At 41.3% G+C, this 16,463-nt stretch overlaps 1 protein-coding gene across 2 annotated transcripts in view; it reads right to left on the bottom strand.

Moving 5' to 3' along the window:
- Positions 1-10,780: 10,780 nt before the first annotated feature.
- The window catches only part of LSAMP (limbic system associated membrane protein), a 669,653-nt gene continuing 663,970 nt past the window's right edge, over positions 10,781-16,463 (bottom strand). For both annotated transcript variants that reach the window (XM_062208501.1, XM_062208484.1), the window contains one exon: positions 10,781-13,875. In XM_062208501.1, coding sequence (XP_062064485.1) covers positions 13,778-13,875 — 98 coding nt within the window. In that variant the 3' untranslated portion in view covers positions 10,781-13,777. The remainder of the gene's footprint in view (positions 13,876-16,463) is intronic.

The raw sequence follows: 16,463 nt of genomic DNA on the forward strand, positions 1-16,463 counted from the left end.
TATGCATTTCACTCATATCTTCTCAATATGAAGCTTGAATAAGTTGCTAGAGATGAGGATTAAAAACAGTATTTACCTCCATTCACCAGAGTAACCCAGCACTTTGCCCAGTGCCTGGCAAGTATTAAGGATGCACAAATGTTTGAATACTGAATGAGAAGTCGAGCAATATGTGGACAGGAGAGCAGCCAACGCACTAACCCCATTTTTCCGTGATAGGTAACAAGTGCAGAGGATGCCACGGGGACAGTGTGGACCCTCAAGTTGAGGAAACACTGACAGGAGTGTGCATGTGTGTGTGACAGAGAGAAAGCTAGAAATAAACAGGAAGTAAATTTCAGAATCTAATCATTGCAAAAGGAGGGATTGGAATATTTCATATGGTAAAATGTTTTGAGAAACTGCTATTTTCATTCATAAATCTTGTTCCCAACCATGTTTTCATGACCTCAGATTATTTGGTTAAGTGGCAGAATTATGATGGGATCAATGTAATACTTATTTGTATTGTGCAAATAATAATACTTATGTGTATTGTGTATTTTGTATTAGCTCGTGAAACTTGGTCCAAGTATCGGGTCTTGCTAGCCAGCCAACAGTTCCATGAGGACAGGGAACAAGTGGATTTCACAGTGCCTACCTCCCAGTCATCCCTCCTGAAGATTTGAGAGCAAATAAACAAATGCCTGAATAGCCAGTGATTGATATCTGTGCATTCACATCTCTCCAGAGTGTTTTCTCCCATGATCACCAAAGGCTTGTGAACTACTGGGAAGCACCCTTCTACCCTTATCTGTCACATGCTTCTCGACAAGTTTTGCTTTTCAAACTCAACTTTGCAGCCAAGTTGTCTGTCCAGGGTTATCATCGTCATTTTCCTTTCTTCTCATTACTACATCACACATGCCCATCTTGAATATGTTACTTATGTTGAATTTTGTTACTTGGGTGCAGTATGTTGGAGAGTATGTTTCAAAAAGGATAATGTATTTACAAAATGTTATAGACATGGGGGGTTTTAAGTGGGACTAAATGCAGCAATTAATGCTAATGAGCCTGTTGTTGGCCTGTGATATTCTCAATGTTATAATCACACAGCACAGAATGTTGAGCCTCAGTTTGTTCAACAGATGCCGCTCTTAATGGCCACATCCTCTGCCCATGGATAACTTAGCTTTAGTTAAATGTACCATTAAAGATAACCATTTAGAATGTTAATGAAATGAGTGACTTTAACCACCGGGAATTTTCATTTTAGCCTCTGCTTTATTGCTTCTTATTTTCAAAGGGATCTTTGGAAGGTGAGGAGCCTATTGCGTATGGATGGTGCCTTAAATGAGAAAAGCCAATATAATGTCTGTTCACAGTATCCCTGAAACTGTAGGCCTCAACTCTGCTAACACTAACCATACTGAGAGAGTCATTCTCCTTTGTTCTCATCTCTCATTTCTTCTTAATATTCATTTGGAATATGAGATGGAATTGGGTAATTAGGGTCCTTGATAGTCCAACTAGCTGGTAAGCAAATGTCTTTCTGGAAGTGTCATTATTCAAATTAGTATTAACAAGACATTGTTATTTAAAAGCAAGGATTTTATCCTTCCGGAATAAGGAGAAAGCTGGTTTAGACTTTATTACTGGAAAATAGAGTTTGTAAGACAAAGGACTAATGGATGCTTAGCAAGAGCTCTGTGTCTTTCCACACTGTGTCACTACTTATGTTCCAAGACAGATTCTCTAAGTCTTAGGATCTGGACATGTGATAAGATGAAAGGCAGAGGAAACTTGGTGTCCTGGTGGTAGGACCCATGAGTCCTCCTGATTCATTCATTTCTTCACTGGGCTCAGCAGCCCAGCAAAGTAGGTTCAGGGCAGTGTAGCTGGCTAGAGCTGGGGAACAGGTAAGTGGCCAGGGTCAACCCCAGCAGGGAGCCTGTTTACAAAGAACTTTTTCAGGTGCCCAACCTACAAAGGGTCTCCACCCAGAAGGAGTTATCAGTCCTTTGTCCCGTGAGATCTCCATATCAGAGTTTGTTCATTATTTCTTTGGTTTTCATTTGAGAATTTGTACAAATCTTAATATAACTGTGCAAATAAACTTCACTTGAAGGCTCTACAACCTCATGACTGCTAGTATGGGGTCCAAAAGTTGTATATGAAGAATAAGGGAAGTGGGTACTGGGCATAGCAATTCAGACTCTGGTTAGGACGTCCACATTCTACTTTGGAGTGGCTGAGTTCAAGTCCAAGCTCTGCTCTTGGCTCCAGTTTCTTGCTAGTGCAGACCACGGCAGGTAGTAGATGGGTGATGGCCAAAGTGGTTGGCTTCCTGTCCTTCTCACCTCTCACCCTCTAACCATTGAAGACCCTGCTTGAGTTCCTGGCTGTCAGGTTTGAGCCTAGTCAGGGAGCACTTCAAGCATTTGGGGAGTGAACCAGTGCATGGGAATTTCTCTCTCTCTCTCTCTCTCTCTCCCTCTCTCTCTCTCTGTGTGTATGTGTCTTTGCCTCTCAATAATGATGATGATAATAAAGAAATAAAGTACTCAATAGCATAGGTTTGGTTATCTAAGACCCATAATATAATAAAAGGACAGAGAAGTCTGTTCATGAACCAAAAATTTGGAGTCAAAATGTTAATACTATGGAAGTCTCCAGATGGACCTTGCAGCTGCAGTAGCTGAGATTGTGCTATATAGCACCTTATCCAGTACAATCACCTGGTGACTTCTGATGACTCTTAAACTGGAGCTGCTTGGTGCCATAAATACACGGTTCCTCTTAATCTGATCAGCGTCTTTTCCCTACCTCTGTTCAGGGTCCATCTCTGGTGTTTGCTCACACTAACAGGGACATCTTCTTTGAGCAGAAAGAACCCGAAGCAAAGATTCTTTGGGAAATAGGAACTCTTATGACAAGATCTGCAGGTTTCTAATTTGATCTGGGAGGCCAGACAGGGACTAAATGAGCAGGTAGAATGGCACAAAAAGATCATGAGTAATCTAAATTTTATACTGTGTTATAGAATAAAAACTAATATCTTAAAATGGAGAATGGTTGTGTCTGTAAAAGGTTCGATAAAAAGGTTAGGTAAAATGTTAGATGTGGTCCTCCAAATGTATCTTCTCAGATTCAATTCCCAGTGCTCATGTGAATCCTCAACAATTTGAGATCTTTGAGGAGGACATAGCTTTGGCTGATAAAAGGCTGCCCCAATTGGCTAGTAGCTAGTCAACAGGGAGGAAGAGAGGAACTTAAGGAAAGTGAAGAGGGAAGCATATTCCCCTTCATACTGGGGAACATTAAGATTCCAGTTTTGTGCTAATAGCTAAGTTTTCCATGTTTGTGTCACAATGCTTTTGCATGTGAAGCAGGAATTTACTTGTGTTTCATAGACTTGGATTTAGACATCTTTAACAGTTATGGTGAGGTTACAGTGATTGACAGAATTCCCCATGTAGTAGATTCATTAGTTGAATTGAACACAACATAATTCTGTTTTGATAAATGTTTGCTAAGCCCGTGCTATCAGCATAGTACCATGCTGGTTCTGAAAGGATCACAAGAGTGAAAAAGACAATGGCCCTTTCCTTAAGAGGTTAGAATCATGGACTCACCTTCTTTCTAGTTCTCATGTGCTGTTTTAGATATACTTTAAAATACGTGGGTATAGGGGCCAGCACTGTGGCACAGTGGGTTAAACCTCTATCTGCAGCGCCAGCATCACATTTGGATGCCAGTGCAAGTCCTGGGGCTCCACTTTCAATCCAGCTCCCTGCTAATGTGTCTGGGAAAAGCAGCAGATGGTGATCCAAGTGCTTGGGCCCCTGCACCCACATGGGCACCTGGGTGAAGAAGGGAAGGGAGATCAGGCTCCTGGCTTTGGCCTGGCCCAGCCCCAGCCAATGCAGCAATTTGGGGAGTGAACCACTGGATGGCCCTCTCCTCCTCTCTCTCTCATCTCTCTCCCTTTTTCTCTGCAACTCTGCTTTTCAAATAGAATAAGTAATTCATTTTAAAAAATAAATAGATGAATATAAAGGGAGTAGAAAATGGGGTATATTGGAGAGAATTTCCTATAAGATCCTAAAGATAGCAAAACCTCAAGGTGATATTGGCTTGTTAATTGTGAAGCTTCTTCATAATTGACTTTAAGGAAAGAAAAATCTCAGGTTATTTGGGAAGACTAAGAGACTTCAAATGTTTTGTTTTTTGTTTTTGACAGGATTGGTAATGGAAAAAAACACAATAAAACTTTGAATGGCCTTTGTCTCTATATCCTGGAAGATAATTTTAAATTTTTTGGAATTTTTTTTAACCCATTGCAGCCAGTTCTTAATTTTTATGTTTTGTTGTTGTTGTTGTTGTTTCATCTAACTGAAATGCAAAGGGTGTCTCCCATTTGCTGATCTAGGAGCCTAGAAGTCCATCCGGGTCTTCCATGTAGTGGCAGGTCCCCAAGGACTTAAGCCATCACCTGCTGCCCACCCAGATGAATTAGTAGGAAGATGGATCAGAAGTAGAGTAGACAGGGACTTGTAACTGGGTCCTGAGCCAGGTACTCTGATATGGGATGCATGCGTTCCAAGCAGCTTAACCTGCTGCACCAGAAGGCCTGGCCCAGGTTTTCCAAGTGATGGTTGCTTCTTTATTTTTCATGTTGACTCTGCTGGACCACACTTGACAGTTTATGCTACTGAGGTGACTCTCATGGGCCCGAGGTAGTTGACAATGAGAGGACTCGGAACAGGGGCTCACCATGTTAGAAAGGCTGGCTATGTGATGAAAGACTTGGGGCTTTGAGTCACATGATGTCAGCCTGCCCTCTGGCCAAGGGAAAGGGGTTGGGAATTAAGTTCATCCACGTGTCCTTGTGGGCAGTGATTTAATCAACCATGTCAGTTTAATGTGACCTCAAAAAATCTGGATACCAAAGCTCTGCTTATTGTCCCACATCCATATGCTTATGAAGGCCACATGTCCTAACTCTGTAGGGAGAGGACACTGGAAGTGTCATACTGAGGATTCTCCAGACCTTGTCCTATGTTCCCCTTTGGCTGCTTCTGATTTGGATTCTTTTGTTATAATAAAACTGATATCTTATGTAATGTTTTCCTAAGTTCTGTGTCACTCTGCCAAACTATTGAACTTGAAGGAGTAATGAGAACTCTCAAATTTGTATTCAGATGATCAGAAATCAGGGTGATCTGAGGACCCCAAATGTGCAGCTGGTATCTTGAAATGAGAAGTTTGGTCTTGATTGAAGAGTGTATCTTTAACCTTGAGTTTGGTGAATTTGTTGTAGAAGGGCATTTTCAGAATTTTTTTTTTAAATCCAAAGGTGAAATTGGGCCCTTCAGCCATCTCTGAATTGGAAGGGACCAGTTTTGTTTATGTCTGAGATCCTTTTCTCATTATTGAAGTTGATCACAAGTGATCACTCCCCCGTTTCTTCCCCCAGTCAGCCTAGGTTGAGATCAGGGCTCCTGGAGCTCTGTCGGACATGATTTGACTCCTAAGAGTAAAACTTCAAAGCATCCCAGTCATTTCTCATGTGATGATGAACCAATCTTGCCTCGTCCAGCTGTGGATGGCTTGTTTTTCATTTTTATCTTGACATCACTCATTTGTCCCCTGCAATGCTATAGGGATTCTATAGACTCTGAAAACATCCTGTAAAGGGATAGCTCTCAGCAAGAACAGAAAGCAATCAGCATTTTTATAAGTAGAAATAACAGGGGGCTTGAGAAGGTAGTTACTTAGTTCCTCCCATTGCTATCAGATAGGATCCGATTAAACCTAATCCTCAGAGATAACCCATCTAACAGAAAGATTTGCTCTCTCATGCTTTTTGGTATCAGATTCCAGGTTGATCTCCCTCAACTTCTCATGTGGCAACTTCCTAATGCCTTTTCTATAGCCTCACAGTGATCATTTGTCCTTGTTTCCTAAGATCCCTTAAGGGAGAAAAAGAAAAGAACACTTTCAGAGAACTGCTTTGGTTAGGTGAAGATGATGATTGTAAACACCACATTGATTTCTGCAGTAGAGACCTTGTTGGGAAGCCTTCAGGTGATTCTTCAGGGTTTTGTCCAGCCCTTCTCTGCATATTTGTTATCATTGGCTTTATTTCCTATCTTATTTAGGAAAACCTCAAGAAGCACAGCAGTCAACCACAAGATCACTGACTCAGGTCAATGAAGACACATCTCCTTTTCACGTTTATTTCATTTTGTTTTAAGATCACAGAAGAGCAGAGCATTCGTACGTGTAAAGTAACAGAAGAGAGAAACAGAATTTAAATACATTTTAAAAGAAAAGAAAGAACTTTTAACTTTTTTTTTTTTTTTACACACACTGCGCTTTTTATTTTCCTTCACAGAGCTAGCATCCAGGGAAAAAAAAATCCATCCAATAATCAAAAGGAAAAAACTTTAAGCAATAAAAAATATCCAAACCGGAAAAAAAAAAAAAGGCCATGTATTTGTATCATCAAGGGATGATCAGTTCATGTCTACAGGGCTGAAAAAAGGAATATATTTATATATATTTATATGTATATAACACTGTTAATAAGGAGACTTCTAAACAAGAGCAGGACTGATACATCCCTCAGTAGAGCAGTGAAGGGGAGGAACCAGGCTGGGGGAGGAAGTGGAGCTTTCTCCCCGGCTTCCCAACCCCTGGGATTCCTTCCCTTTAACCTCCCCACTTCCAGTAAATACTTAGGGAGCAGAACTTGGCCATAATTCACCAGGATGAATCATTGATATTCTCCGGTAAAAGGGAAAACCTTAGGAAACTGTGTTGGAAAAAGGCTCCTGATAACTTAGGAATGCTGCTGCGTGCCAAGAAGCTAGTAGCTCCGTGTGTTTTCTTCGTTTGCAAGAAGCAGATTTCAACTGTGCCTGTCTTTACAAAGAGCGGCTTGTGCAGAGAACATAGCTGTAGGCATAGAGCCGGGAGTACTGCCCACAAAGAAGTTCCTCTGAGATGACCACGGAAATGGGGAGCAGCACCCCACTTACAGAGGGCTTCCTGTGTGCTCGAAGCGCATCCTGTGGTCTTATCTACACAAAGGGATGCTCATGCTGGGAAGTTAGGAGTCAAACCTGCTCTGAGGCGTCTGGGAGACTTCGAGTCCTTCTGTTCTTTAATATCGTAAGTGAAAAGATAACACTGGATGCTAAACTGAGCCTCCAGCTTTTTGCAGGGCAGTCGACCTGTGCTCAATCCATCCAGAACATGGCACTAGAAAAATAGGTTCTCAAGCAGTAAATGAGGAATTATCTTCTCTGCTTACCCTTTCCTCGGGGAACTTAACCTGCCCCTTCCATGTGGGCCTTCAAAGAGACTCCTACTGTCTTCAAATCTGTAGCCTGTGAAAATGTATTTTGTTTTGACCTGTTGGTTTTTAGCCTGGCTTTGAAAATGGTATCGACTTGCACTTCTTTAAAATAAGACCCATTTTCCCTCAATCCTGTTATTTGATTTCACAGCCTTGAAGTCAAGCTTCGAGAACCTCATCCTCTGAGAAATTCCTTCCAAAACAAAATACATTGTCTTGCCTGCCTCTCACACATCCACCTTTTGAACTTGCCTGAGACCACATGCTTAGAGCCATTAGCACAAGCCAAGAGTTTCCAAGGATCCACACTTACTATAATGAGGCACTTGGCCCAGGATGAGAGAAAACAAATGCTTCCTTTCATATACACAATTTCCTCATTTGTTACGTGCATAATGTCCAATCTGGCTATTTTTATTCCTATGCAAGGTTATTAGGATTTAGCTGAACTGTTAGATTTTACAGTGTTAAAAGCAAGGATGTCATCCCAATCACCCTCCATGTAATCTGAATGAATCTCTAGTGTACATTGCCAAGAAGTCTTGATCAAAAGAGAATTACAGAGTCAGACCAGAGACCTTGTGTTGTAGAATTCGAGCCTTTTAAAATGGAGATGGTGATATGACAGGTATAAGAAGTGATGACAGAACAGGGCCCAAGTGCAGATGACAGACATCTGCTTGGAATGATTGGCTGGCCACAGTGCTAAGCGAACTGCAAGTCCCAATTCAGAACCACAGTATTAAAAGGTGAAAGGTATTTTAGAGATATCTTCTAAGTTACTCACTTTCAGGATACAAAAACCTAGAGTCATGAAGGTTAAGTGATTTGCCAACATCACACACAGCCTTTTTTTTTTTTTTTTTGGAGCCAGACCCAGGGCTAGTGCCCAATTCTACCAATTTCAGTCCAATATCCTTCACACCGTAATTTAAGGTTGTCATATACATTAGATAGAGGGGTGTACTTGAAGTCTAACATTATTTTTTTTTCCATTACAGTCCTGGGGGGGGAAAACCCATGTGGCTCTTGTAGTCATCTCTTTGATGACTCCTTATGTACTGAGTGTGCAGATGGCAGGAAAGGTATCTATGTCATCCTGTTAATCACATCAGGCACTTCAAAAAGACTCCAAGAGAATATGCCTGAGAGATATATTCCCAATTCAGAAGACTCTGTTCCTCATTTGCAATATTCAGAATAGGTATGGAGAAACATAGGGCTACCAGATCAAGTAAAAGTTGTTATTTTCCAGGGTGACTGAATAAGATATTTCTCAAGGATATAACATGTTTCTTAGATCTCAGATTTTCTTAGGATCAAAATGACAAAGAAGATTTCCCAATGCTTTTGTTGAATGGAAAATAAAAACAGTAATATTTGTTCATCAAGAAATAGGTGACTTTCTTGGAGCTACTTAAATAAGATGTCTTAGATGGTGAAAGAACACTAACAAGAAGATGCCTGGGAGTTGATGCAACACATGAACCCTTCTCTTTCTCCACTTCCTTCTCTTGCTTTGGGATTGGGCAAGACAACTGTGGCAAAGCTGGGAGAATCTACTTGGGTTCTGGGGGGAAAAAAGGTGACCATTGACTCCTGCGGCTTGAGCAGGATGGAAATTATTAAATGTTCCCCCGGGGTCCTCTGATTGAGGCGAACTAACATTTGGGAACTTAGTCATCCTTCTCCCCATTTCGACCTGGGAAGTGCTTTGGTTTCTTTATCTTTGACTTTTTTTTTTCCTTTAATACTCATAGGTTTAGCTGAATTTGAGTCCTGCATGAAAAATTAAGTTTACATAGTTTATATTATGTACATAAACTAGTGATTTACATTGATTTACACATGATTGGTGCCTAATTTATTAATCAGCACACAGTATGTAAATGTGCTGAAAAGAAATCAAGATTTTAAACTAAGGCTCCCACAATATCCATAAACATTTTCCCTGGTGTAAATGTTAAACCTAAACCTAACATTAACACCAGCTTCCTTGCCAAGAAGAACGCGATGTACATTGCTGGGTGAAAACAAATTCTTTCTTGAATTTCAGTTGGTGACATTTGAACAGCATAGCTACATGCAAATGAGAAGAGTTTACTCCCCTTCCCACTTGTATGCACAGAAATGTAAACTCCATTTTGCATTTACTGAGATGTTTACAGATATTATGCCAACCATGATGGAAAATTTACATCACTGGGGCAAATGCAGCCTTTGGAGGAGAAATATTTTGAATACTTAAGAAAGAAGGGGGCTTCCCAAACTGGGTTTGTGTTTCTTAACTCATGGTCTTATCTCCCTATTTTCTGGTTTGTTTAACATTTGTCTTCAAAATATTGATAGTTCTTGTAGTTCAGATATGGAATTGTACTTATAGTCTTACCAAAAAAATGAAAGCTATGGGGAACCAAGACTAAATCCAGGCTACAGTTTATGAGGATGAAGATAAAAATGAGGCTATGCTTATTCCCAAAGAACATGGTCCATAAGCACATTTCTTTGAAACAAACTATTACAAAATGGAAAAAGTAGGGCTCCATGTCTTTTAAGTGCAGCATAGATCTTTCTAAAAAAAATTCAGTACTTTTCTTCCTTCTTCAGTTTAAAAGCTATCCTAAATTTGTCTTATAATACATACATTATTGTAAATATAGTATCTGTAGAGATAAGGTTAAAAAAAATACATACATATATATATATATCATTTTCCCACCAAAAACAAAACAACAACAACAAAAAAACTCCAAGGCCTGCAGAGAACAAAATGAGAAATTCAAGGATAAGAGCCAGTTGAGTCACCCACTGCCAACTTGGGGACACAACCTATGACTCTGAGGTGTGCAAGAAGTCAACGCTGGGGTAGGTACTAACTCAAACAGTTCCATGCTGAGAAGTTTAATGTTTGTGTACAAAGGAGGTAAGTCCATTTTTGGAGGAGAAACATTTCTGTATCTGTCCTCCAAGGACAAGAAAATCACGAGTAGTTTTACAAGGTCTCTGTGAATAGCCCAAATTATCTGATTACTTAAGTAAAGGAAAATGCTCATGGCAAGAAAGAAAAGGCTCAAGTATGACTTGAAAGAGAAGGGAAAGTCAATGGAATAACCCTTCCCAAGAGAAAACACAGCTACTTTTCCATAGACGTCAGCTGTTTCAGGACAGAGGGTTTTTAAACTGTTCCCTCAATAAGGTAAAACCTTTTCGTGAACAATTGTGCAGAGTAACTACAGTTCCATAGTTGTATAACCTATGATAGCTCATCGTTCAGAAAATGCTTTGGACAAAGTCATTTCTATTTTTGTTAACTAAAAATTCTACAGATTTTGTTCGAATGGTGGCATTTCATTCTGTATACAAGAGACATTAAATATATTTGTCACTCAGATTAATTGATAATTTTCACTCCTCTTGGGACACTATTTCCAACTACTTGGTGCTTTGCAGCACAGGGTTTTGAGCTGTAATTAACAATGGACAAGACTCTTGAAGTGTTAGAGCAACCGTCATGAACTAAATTCCAAGAAATCTAGTGTTGAGACTTGTTGATTTCTTGATGTTGGTCTTTTTGCCTCAACATTTTTTCCTGACATTTCTGCAAACTGAATAGTTTAGCAGTCTTCTGATGGTTTAGACCCATTCTCAAATCCATGAGATTTCTAGGGCCAATGTTCTCTCTGAAATGGGAGCAAGGCATAAGGTTTTTTTGACTCTGAGAACCTGCTGGAGATACAGGCAAACACCATGTTTTTTAGGTTTAATTATGTTTAATATATGGTCGTTATATTAAAACCAAGAGAACAAATGGTGCTCTTGTGATAGAGACATTCCTTTCAACAGAGAACCTCTTCCCTTAATAAAACCAAGGCAATATCCTTATGATAGGCTGGAGACAGTAAGAAAGCCAGGTGCAAGGGTAAAGCCTGCCACAGTGATTTGTTTCCTGAAACTGGTACTAAATGACATCTGAATTGCTGTCTGTGATTTTTCTCTTCTTGTAATCTTCAGTAGGCATGCATTCCTCCAAAGCTCCCAGTGAAGGGTCTGGCTGATGTTTCAACACATGGGGAACATTTGTCATTAAAGATGATAGCCTTTTATGCTTGTACTAAAGATGACCAAACTGTAGGAGAAATTTGATTGTCAATAAATCAATGATTGACAGGACAGTGGCTCACCTCGCCTATGATTTAGTGACTCTGTAGGCTGAGGTTTCCTGTGCTGGGTCAGGATCTGTCATTAAGTAATCTTACACATCCCCAAACTCAGTTTTTCCTTCTGTTTCATGACTAAACTGCAAAACTGTAAAAGAAGGCTCTGAGAAACTTTTAAAAGAAACAATAGACTCTCCTCAAAGAGATGGAAAATACTGCTCAGAATTTTCCCTTTCCTTCCCTTCCTCTCTTTCTTTCCTTTCTTCCCATTTTCCCCTGGCTATGAAGTTTCTCATTTTGTATCACATGACAGCTATTCTCAAGGTTCCCAAGCTTGACAAGCAACTGTATTTGGCTCTGTGGGATTATGCTTGATGATGAGCTCAATAATAATACTCTTTTTGCATCAGCTGAACCGTTGAGACCAGTGGTTGGTTTCTTGATAAAGATATACACCTCTAGAGAATCAGCTTTCTCAGCAAGACCTTTGTTAAGAAAATCCTTCTGGTGACATGGTGATGACACACTTTGTCATACTCATACAACTTCTGCCTAAGTTATTTACAAGTTGCCCAACCCTTTTGGTTGGGGAATTAGCTCACTTGTCAGTGTTAATGTCAAGATACCTCTTACAGATGTAAATTTAAATAGAGCAAGGAAGGTGACTATCATGCAATTTCTAGTGGCCAGGTCTAATGGTGATGGACCACCATGAACAGTGGTGTTCTGAACACCATCAGGGGATCAGAAGAGGCCGATGTGGGCAACCAATGCGTTAGCCTAGAACTAAAGGGCAAAAATCTTCCAAGGAGCACAAGGAGTGACTTTGCCTTCATTATAGTCAGTGCTTTCTGTTAGACTCTTGCAGTGTCTCCAGAATTGGGCAGGGACTTGGGCATCTGTCTACTCTTCTTGCCTCACTGTATTTTATTTTGAAGTAGAAAATAAGCTCTTCTCAGAGGAATGCATGGAGCAAGCGCAGTGCTATCTGAAGTCCAGGAAGGAGGCCAAAAAGGGCTGCTTAGGATCTCCATGGGGCACGCCACTCTTCCATTGGGAGATAGCATGTGGAGACTTTTCTTCTCCGGGAATTTACTAAGCATGTGCAGGACCCAGCCTGTAGTAGAGCCAGGGAATATATGAATCCCTTGGACTTAGGAAATAAGTGTGAGATCAGAAACTTCCTCTCCCAGGTCATCTCATCCACGTCACTGGTCTATTTTACTGTTGGCTCACCCCATCGATAGTAGGCACTTTCATTGACAGTGATATTCTGAGTGACTCCTGACTGGGTTCTGAGGATGAAACTAGGAGGGATATGGGGTCCTGCCCTTGGAAGGGGCACAGCTTGGTTTGAGTACACACTGATGTCAGGTGACAGCCATGGGTGGGGCAAGGACTCAACTCCTTGCTTCCCTCCCCACCATCTCTCCCAGCAACTTGTTATGGCTGCATCTCACAATTACAATGCAGGACAGTATCTACAGCACAATAAATCTATGTACACATGGACCATTCCCTTGGCATGCTTTTAGAGAGAGACACACACACACGCTCACACACATGTGCACCCGTGTGGGAGTGGGACTCGAGTACACACACACAGTGGAGAAAATTGAAATGGCACTTCCTAGCATTTGCGGCATGTCTAGTGCTCTGGATAAAAAGAGGGTACTGGGAATGGGTATGGGGAGATGGAACACACTGCAGGGAGAGGGACGGTCTTGGAAGCTGGAGAGATGGTGGTGGTGGGACAGCCTGGGGAGGGCCCAACACAGGATCCCACTGAGAGTCTGCAATGGCTCCAAGTCAGCTCAAATGAAAAACAGAGTAAGAGGATTATGGAAATATAAACACCAAAGGCAAGACCTTATTTTTTTCCCCACAGATGAAAAAGGTGAAGGAGGGAAGGATAAAGTGTGTAGGGAGAGTGAATGTCCACCTGGTCCTTCTTTACTTGTCCTAGTCTCACAACATCCGGGTGTCCTCGGCAGGATGTAGTCTTCACACAGCAGTCACTTGCTTAGTAGACATACACACATCGTGCTAGACTTTTTCCCACTCTGAATTACACTCAAATTTTTATTGATAGACCTTAAAATTGTTTTAAATGTTGCATTTTCTTCTTCATTTTCTTATTTTCCCCATCATTTATAAACACACAAAGTTGTGAAATAAACGGTCTCCCCCCATCTTACTCTTTCTCTCTCTCTGTATCCCGTGTGACGCATTTTTGTGTGTTTTTTTAAATTATTTTTAAATTCTTATTCTATTAACATTTGCTGAGAAGGCAGAGCAGAGACGCTGCCAGCAGCCACAGTGGTACGGCCAGGCTGATGGATCCATTTATTCCTCTCACCGATCCAGGTCCTGCAGAGTGAAAGAGGAGAGAGAGAGGAGAATGGTTACGTCCTGTCTACTGCAGGTTACAGACACTGCTGATGGAGTCAGAGGTAAGGCCTGGCCAGGTATGAGTGTCTCGATGTCAGGGCCGCTGTGTGCAACCCAAGAAGGGCTCAAAATCTTCTGCAGATTCTTCTCCACCTTGAGCTACAAGGATCTTAAGGGATAGCTTTGGTGGAAACAATACAAAATGCCCTCGCTGGAGGAATCTCTAGGTTGGCTGTCCCCACTGGGTTTGATGGTGCTGCAGGTCCCTGTCCACCCACCCTCCTCTTGCATGCTCTGCTTTGGCTGCATTGCTGTGCCAGCACTCATGAAGATTCCAGGCACTCATGGAGCTGCTTCATCTCGGGCTCTCCATCAATAAAACACAGAACCAACTGGCGATCCTTGTTTCTCAGGAGAAAAGCAGTAATTATGGTAATGGGGAGGGGAGCTGCTTGAAAATTACATTTATGGTTAAGTGGTACCTTAGCAAGCAGGAAACAAGTCAACATGTTAGAGAGTTTCAAGCAGTATCTTGCTCAAAGTCTTTATTTGTCAATTCAAAAATGAGACGCACACTTGGACTTACCCCTAATGGTAGAGCTAGAAACGTACCAGGGGATTCCAATTCAATCCCATCAAGGTGGCATGTATCAATGCCATCTTACTTGTTAAAGTGATCAGTTTAAGTTTATAATTGATCAAAAAGATAGGATTAAGTGTCAAAGGGATTACATAAATAAGACCAGTGTCTGCAAATAATTGATATAATTAAAAAGGAGAGAATGATCATACATGGGAAGCAGGATACACAGCAGTCTCATAAAATGGCAAAAGCCCTAAACAGCACTCTGGTCTCAGAATCAGCCCTTAAGGAATTCCGATCTGGCTAAAAAGCCCATGAGAGTTTCACAGGCATAGAAAGCCAAGACATGTGGGGAAAAAAAATGACCTTAATGAAAGATCTCTGTGAGATCCCAGCAGAAAGAATGGGCCATTAAAGAAGGCAGTGCCTTTCTCTGAAGGGAGGAGAGAACTTCCACTTTGACTATGACTTTGTCTAAATAAGATCAGAGTTGGTGAACTCAAGAGGCTTCCATAGCCTTGGCAACTCATGACAAGAGCCTCGGGTGATCACTGACGTCATAAATAAGAGTGTCAATTGTTAAATCAACAGGAGTCACTGTGCACCTGCTCCCCATGTAGGATCTCTGCCCTTAATGTGTTGTACTATGAGAATTAATGGTAAAACTACTACTCAAATAGTAGTCAAATAGTATGTCTTTGTGGGTGCAGTCTGTTGAAATCTTTACTTAGTATATACTAAGTTGATCTTCTATATATAAAGATAATTGAAAAAGAATCATGATGAAGAATGGGATGGGAGAGGGAGTGGGAGATGGGATGGTTGCAGGTGGGAGAGAGGTTATGGGGGGAAAAGCTGCAAAGCTGCTATAATTTAAAAGTTGTACTTTGGAAATTTATATTTATTAAATAAAAGTTGAAAAGAAAAAAAAAGAGAAAAAAATGAGAAGCAAAAGTCAGCAATAAACACAAAAATGAACAAACCTAGAGAGGTTTGGAAGCAGGTCCAAAGCTGGAACAGAACTAGGACTTAGACTTGCCCAGAACTGGCATGGCAGTGGTGTTTGCTGCTGCCACCCAGTGTGGATGCAGTGTGGGGGCTGTGGGGGCAGGAGAGGAAGGTGGAGGAGGGGACTGTGCAGTCTGAGAGCACTGAGGCGGAAAGCACAGGTCCAGTTCAAGACCTTGTCTCCCCTGCTTTGCTGACTTTATTTTTTTTCCCTTTTGGATGGTTCTATTCATATTCCATTAAAAGGAAAACATCTTAGTTTTTAATTTGGTTTTAACTGTGAAGAGGCTTTTTTTAGAGATTCATAACAGCACACTTAGACCTTGATGTTCAAAAGAGAAAGTGATATGACTGTACTTATTGGCCATTTTGAAGTTTTGAGGGCACATATGTAAATGTGTGTGTGGGGGGGTGTTAAATGATGATGTATTGCAAGTACAATGGTAGTATCCTCTGAACTTTTCCAATATTATCTACAGACACAGCAGGCTGGAGGTAGGATAACCGGAAAAAATGTTGAACTCAAGAATGTCTCCTCAGCTAGGTTTTATGTAAATAATGGAAACAACAACAAAACCAACAAAAGATTACATTGCACTAACTATAGGCATTAGTACAAATGATTTACAAATATAAGCACACAACCATGCTTATGAGGTGGGTGCTCTCCTGGAGCCTGTTTTTTGGTGAATTAATAGAGGCTAATCCTCTGCCTGTGGCGCCTGCACCCTGGGTTCTAGTCCCGGTTGGGGCACCAGATTCTGTCCTGGTTGCTCCTCTTCCAGTCCAGCTCTCTGCTGTGGCCCGGGAAGGCAGTGGAGGATGGCCCAAGTGCTAGGGCCCTGCACCCGCATGGGAGACCAGGAGGAAGCACCTGGCTCCTGGCTTCAGATCGGCACAGTGCCGGCCGTAGCAGCCATTTGGGGGGGTGAACCAATGGAAGGAAGACCTTTCTCTCTCTCTCTGTCTAACTCGG

The sequence above is a fragment of the Lepus europaeus genome, chromosome 2 (assembly GCF_033115175.1).
Source record: "Lepus europaeus isolate LE1 chromosome 2, mLepTim1.pri, whole genome shotgun sequence".
NCBI classification, from domain to species: Eukaryota; Metazoa; Chordata; class Mammalia; order Lagomorpha; family Leporidae; genus Lepus; species Lepus europaeus.